The sequence below is a fragment of the Drosophila gunungcola genome, unplaced genomic scaffold, assembly GCF_025200985.1.
Source record: "Drosophila gunungcola strain Sukarami unplaced genomic scaffold, Dgunungcola_SK_2 000113F, whole genome shotgun sequence".
NCBI lineage: Eukaryota > Metazoa > Arthropoda > Insecta > Diptera > Drosophilidae > Drosophila > Drosophila gunungcola.
In genome coordinates this window covers 1,201-7,752 of record NW_026453274.1, presented here as the reverse complement: position 1 = coordinate 7,752, position 6,552 = coordinate 1,201, and the positions used below count along the sequence as shown (strand labels likewise).

The window sequence follows — 6,552 nt, the reverse complement described above, 5'->3', positions numbered from 1 at the left end:
TAAAATTGATTTTATTTAGTAAGGCTGACTTAGACATATTCTATCTTTATTTAAATATTTATAAAATATCGAATTTCGTCAAGCTCTGTCATTCTAAACTTTTTCGACAGAACCATTATATAGGATATATATTCAACAATCCATTTGTGAATTTTCTATTTCGATTTAACTGCTTCTTTCCAAAATAATTTTTCATTTCTGTTCCCTATTTCATCAAATGAATTTGGAACATCATTCAATAATGAAAAATGTTGCTGTCAACTCAACTTCTCCCCAGAAACTTTTCTCAAGCACCATTGACCATAGCAAGAGCTTTTACAATATAGGTTCTTATCATTCTTTCAGATACACCGTTGTGGTGTGTATGACACCGTTAAATGGTAACTGATGGTAAATTCACGAATATCATTTGACTAATAATCCCTACCGTTGTCAACATAAAGATTTACTATTTTAAGATTAAAATGTGCCTCGTTTTATGCTACAAAATCTTTGAAAATTGTGTACAATAGTGTAATAGATCAGTATCAACAAAAATTACAAAATAATTTTTATCATCGATTGTCGCAGGATTTATTGGGCCACACACATCTGAATGAACTACAAATTAAGATATTTTAATATAATATTTTACATAGTTAGTGTTGGTGACGTTTTCAAATTATATTGATTGTTAGCCGGCTCGAGGTCAGGATGTTAAAAAATAACACAATTTTAATTTTGGGTTATTCTGTCGATATATTTATTTCTGATGCTGTTCGGCAAACCGTCTTCGGGACAACTTTAAAAGTGTAACAACTATTTTAATATTCTTAACAAACTAAACTTAACAATTTAAATTTAACATACATTTTCTTTTTCTTTCTCTAGTAAATGTCTATATAAATGAGTTAAGAGCAGTTATTTTCTTCCAAAAGTATACATCACCAATTTAATGAGGAAAATGTTATAAAAAAATTATTTTAAATTAAAAGAATAAAAATGTTTAACATTTTAAAAACTTAAAAACTTTTTATACAACTATTATGTCTTTCTATTGCGGGCAGTATATTGAAACAATCACAAAAATGTTTAATCCACAAAAATTATAACTTCGCTGTTTTTATACCTTTGCAGAGGGTATTATAATTTAAGTCAGAAGTCTTGATCAGCATCACTAGGAGAGTCGATCTAGCCATATCCGTCTGTCCCTCCGTTTCTACGCAAACTAGTCTCTCAGTTTTAAAGCTATCTGCATGAAACTTTTCCAAAAGTTGTCTTTTTATTGAAGGTAGTGCATAAGTCGGAACGGATCGGACGACTATAACATATTGCTTTTATAGGAACAATCTGAAAAATAAATGAACAAAAAATTATAAGTCTGCTGTTTTTCCTTTTTTTCTTTGACATATAGTAATGGTTCAATATTTTAGAATTACATTTTAAATTTCATCAAAATCGGACGACTATAACATAAAGCTCCCATGGGAACAATCTTAAATTTTTTTTTTAAATGAAACTTTTCTGTTTTGTAATTCGTTTTTTACCCTTGTAAACGTTTCCGACCCTATAAAATATATATTTTCTTATAGGAACAATCGGAAAAATAAATGAAAAAAATTATAACTTCGCTGTTTTTAAATTTTTGTAGTCCTTCGACATACAGTTATGGTTAAATATTTCAGAATTACGGTTTAAATTTCATCAAAATCGGACGACTATAACATAAAGCTCCCATAGGTACAATAAAAATATAAAAAAACAAAATTTAAAAATTTAACTTATTTATTTTGTAATTTTTTGGGAATTCTTTTTGATTATTTAATTAGTTCAGAATTTCGATTTAAATTTCATTAAAATCGGAAAACGACAGCATATAGCTGCCATAGGAACTTTAATAATTGAGCTGAAAATCATTACAGCATCAATGTTTTTAAGCATATACGCATGTAAATCATATTTTTTTTAATGTTTTTAAGAATATTTAATTTTTGCAATAGCTGCAAGGGGTATATGAACTTCTGCTTGCCGAAGTTTGCTCCCTTTCGAGTTTTCATTTAATTTGAGCATAATTCGATACAAAGTAATATTTTATTATTTCAAAACAAGAAAGAAAGCAAACTTTGGCAAGTCGAAGTTCATTTACCCTTGCAGCTTTGCAAGAAAGACAACTTTTGGGAAAGTTTCATGCAGATAGCTTTAAAACTGAGAGACTAGTTTGCGTAGAAACGGACGGACAGACGGACGGACGGACATGGCTAGATCGACTCGCCTAGTGATGCTTATCAAGAATATATATACTTTATGGGGTCGGAAATGTCTCCTTCACTGCGTTGCAAGCTTCTGACTGAAAATATAATACCCTCTGCAAGGGTATAATTACGGTTTTAATTATATGATAATAGCTGCCTAAGGAACGATCGAATAATTAATAGGAAAATCATCATAGCTTCACTGTTAAGAAAAATAAAGGTTTTATTTTTCCGACAAAAAAATTGTATATTAGAAATTTCGGTATGTTAAAGGTGCGATCGTCACGAATTCTTCACCTCGTTAATAGGTGTTTTCGTTTAAAATAATATATAGGGTCAACGCCTTCTTCTATATGTTACATACTTTTCAACGAATATATTGTAATATGCCCTCTAGCCATGTTCGTCTGTATGAACTATAAAAGCTATAAAAGTTAAATATTTTATATTTGCAATGAAGATTCCAGTGTTTCCTAAGCAGCGCAAGTTTATCAAAACGGAGCCACGCCCACTTTAAAGCCCACAAATCACGAAACACTAAACGCCTCTGTCCCGGCACTCTGAGACATGTTAGAACGTAGGTATTGGGTTCTGTCTGTGAGTTTCGGCCAAATCTATCAGTAGACACAAGTTATTTTCAAAATCGAGTTTTTATTTTAGAAGTTATTAGACCTCTGCCACTGCTCAGCCACTGATCGGCCGCTGCTTTGCCGGTGGCAGCAGATGAGAGAGAGAGAAAATGAGAGAACAACAGAACTGTTAGCGGGGGGTTTTAGTGTTGACTAATAATTCCGACAGATGGCGCCTTTTCTTTTATCTAAAACCAAAGGTAAAACTAACCTGGTAATAATAAATGGAGAGCAGCTGTAGTAGAAAAGATTTATCCATATCTGACCGTCTGACCGCCCGTCCGCTTCTACCTAAACTTATCTCACAGTTTTAAGACTGTCTTGATAAAACGTTCTAGAAAGCCGTCTTTCTATATGTTATATATATGTATATATATATAGGTAATTAAAATTATTCTATTGGTTTGATATTTCAGATATACGGCTTTAATTTCAAAAAGATCGGACTGTGGGAGCTAATGATATCGGAAAAAAAGGAAAAGAGATACAACTTTGCTGTTTTTAAATGTATTTGAATATACTTCAAGACTTAGAAATGGATAAGTTTCTTAGAATAACGGTTTTAATTTAATTAAGATCAGTCAACTATAGCTTCCATAAAAAAGATCGAAAAATTTAGCGCGAGATCGCGTTTTGAAGAATATTTTTATTTTTGTAAAAGTGGGTATATAAGCTTCTGCTTTCAGAAGCTTGCTTATTTACTAGTATTATTTTAAGTGATTCTTAGATTAATATAGTCAGTTTAGGGAATATCCTAAACATATTTTTTGCCCAATTCTCATTTATAAGAATTTTGGTTAAGAAACCCATGGTTTCTAAGGCAGACGGACTTTTTGACGGATGGAAGGGATGCTCAAATTCATATTTTTTTAAATTAAAAAGTTATCTAACAAAAGTGGTCGTTCAAAAATAATTGTGCTGCGAGGGTATTGGCGCAAACATCCCTGCCTTACAGGTTTGGAATCGTAGAAACGAGCATGTTGACTCAAGATTTATGTTGATAATAACGAATTTTTGTTTAGTCGTTGTTTTACATTAACAACTAAAAATAGACGCAATAAACTACGATCCCACGATTGCTTACTTATCACTTAGCAGTGGTCTTATCCAGGGTCACCTAAATCATGTTTGCTAACCACTTGAGAACAAGCGTCGGAAAGAAGCTCTCGCTGAACAAAACCCGGCGATCAGCAATCATGAAACGGCAACAAAAAATGCTCAGCCATCTTCCAATGAGCGGTATAAAAGTGAGCGTCGATTCACGGCGGCCAGACATAATTAGGAACCCAACACCATGCTCAGAACTAATTTGGTTTTGGTTCTGCTAGCTTGCAGTGCAGCCAACATGGCAGAAGCAAAGCCTATCTTTTTAAAGGTTTTTGCGCCCAGCGGAAGTATACCTCCTAGCGGTGGGTAGTAAATACCACGGTTAATGTTTTGTGTTTTCTCCAGGCTATTCCAGTGGCAGTTACCGGAGTTCCGTGGCGGCCTCGCCCGTTGACAGCCAACTGATCTCAAGCCTCATTTCTTCCAAAATTCAGCTGCTGAACAGCGTACTGCAGGCCAAGACTTCGGCGGGGGGGTTTAACATTGGCTTCAACAAGTTTGTGACTTTTTCCAGCACAACCACGACAGAAAAACCCGTGACACACCACACTACCGAGGTAAACACAGATTTTACTCCGGATGATACGTCTTTTAGCACTACTCAACTCGTCTACACGACAACCACAGAAGGTGCTGTCAAAACGCCGAGCCCCACAAATCACCCCGAGCATCCAGTCTCTACCAGCACGACTTCAGTGATTCCAATCGAGAGCACCACAGAAGTTTCTGAATACACCACCACGGCTACAGCAACCGCTGGCTACTCATATCGCACTCCCACTTCCCGCCCTACTACTAGCTCAGTGGAAATCCATTATTTACCTGCTTTCCCTGGGCAAAGCCAATTATGAGTCGATATAACATAGTCTTAGCCATATTCCAAATTCAGATAACTACACTGCTAAAAAAGCATATTAAATGTCACTACTTCATGGTCGATTTAATTACTTTTCCTAAATATTTAGAATCATACATGAAAAAAGTAAATATAAATATGTCGCATAGTTATTTTTATCTTATTATGCGCATAGTAAATTCAAAGATTTTTGTATTTAATTTAATTTAAGTATGCTAAAATAGTTAAAAACATTTAATTTAAATATGCAGCGTAGTAAACACTAGAACTTTTATCATATTTATGTTCAACATTTGAACTTCAATTTTATAAAAATTAATATTTAATTCAAATTGAGTTCATATTAAAAAAAAGAATAATCCATATTTAAGTTTAACATATGTCTTTGCAATCTAAAAGTGATAATATTATTTAATTAAAATAGAGCTTAGTCTTTAAATAAACATAAACCATATTAAATGCAAACATATGTATTTAAATTTAAAGTATTATACATTTAATTTAATATAGATCTTATTTCAATTTAATGTGGCACATTATTAAATTATATACATATTTATTTGGAAAATATACATATACAATAAAAATATTAAATACATTTGTACTTCACATAGTAATGTTTCAAAATCTCGATCGCTGCTTCCTTTGTTTGCATTGGCAGCTTTTTCTTAAATCTTCAAAATAATTCTTAAAAAAATATATATAAATAATATAGTTAACTAATAAATCAATAAAAACTTTATTAAAATACTTCATATTTAAAATAAACAAAAAACAATGCTTAAGTTTAACATATATCTTTTCAATCTAATTAGATATAATATTTTTACTAATATAATTTGTATTTAATTAAAACAGAGCTTGATCTTTAAACTAATATAACCGATTTAAATGCAATCATAGGTATGGTAGATTTAAATAAACGGTTTTTTTTAAATTTAGTTTTATATACATTTAATTTAAATATAGATCTTTTTTGAATTTAAAGTGATACATTATTAAATAATATACATTTTTATTTGGAAAATATACAACTACAATACTATAGTAAAACATTAATCTTACACACGTTAATCCCTGTTTGCGTAGTTTTTATTTTCTTCAACAGTTTTTTAAATTCAAAATAAATGGGTTCATATTTCGGATAAATTTCTAAAAAGTTTGAACCAAATATAACCAAATTGAACAAAAATAACGATAAAAACTTGGATTTTAATATGATCAATACCTTTTTGAATATAATTAACTTCGATTTAATAATTTTTATTATTGACCAAAGGTTTAAAAATGTTTTCTATTAAAATCAATTATTTTAATAATTGATTAGACTACGAAACTATTATGAAAAATAATATAAAAAATGTTTGATTTAACTATGCGTTTTTTTTTCAGTGTACAAGAACTTCAGAATTGAGAATGTTAATTTTTGGATCTGCTCTTAGCTTGCTCTTAGATTGGTCTTGCTTTATTTTTCGCGGAAACGATTTATAAGTATTCACACATTGCTTATAATGACAATGGTTAGCTTTGTGCGATTGACTGCCTTAAGGTTTTTATGTGGTTCAGATTTGATTAGCATAGGAACGGGTTTTTGAAAGAATGAAATAAGCAACAAAACAAATATTAACTATTTCAATGTCTGCTTAGTCAGATTGGGAGACAGATTCTAACTTAGCTAGAAATCTAAAGGTAGCTACAAATAACTTTGTGTTTCAAGGCAATCAGCAAA

At 31.2% G+C, this 6,552-nt stretch overlaps 1 protein-coding gene across 2 annotated transcripts; it reads left to right on the top strand.

Annotated features, from left to right (window-relative positions):
- Nucleotides 1-4,120: 4,120 nt before the first annotated feature.
- Nucleotides 4,121-5,238, top strand: LOC128265315 (uncharacterized). 2 transcript variants are annotated; one of them, XM_053001236.1, is made up of 3 exons: nucleotides 4,121-4,254; nucleotides 4,313-4,524; nucleotides 4,595-4,733. In XM_053001236.1, the coding sequence occupies exons 1-3, from the start codon at nucleotides 4,155-4,157 to the stop codon at nucleotides 4,664-4,666; spliced, it is 384 nt and encodes a 127-aa protein (XP_052857196.1). In that variant the 5' UTR covers nucleotides 4,121-4,154; the 3' UTR covers nucleotides 4,667-4,733. The 2 variants fall into 2 exon arrangements, with proteins under 2 accessions (XP_052857196.1, XP_052857195.1); XM_053001235.1 differs by having other exon boundaries at nucleotides 4,313-5,238.
- Nucleotides 5,239-6,552: the final 1,314 nt, after the last annotated feature.

Excerpts from the sequence above, each read along its gene's own strand:
- LOC128265315 (XM_053001235.1), top strand. The coding sequence starts at position 4,155 with ATGCTCAGAACTAATTTGGTTTTGGTTCTGCTAGCTTGCAGTGCAGCC. Across the intron at positions 4,255-4,312 it reads GGTTTTTGCGCCCAGCGGAA|GCTATTCCAGTGGCAGTTAC; the intron begins GTATACCTCCTA and ends TGTTTTCTCCAG.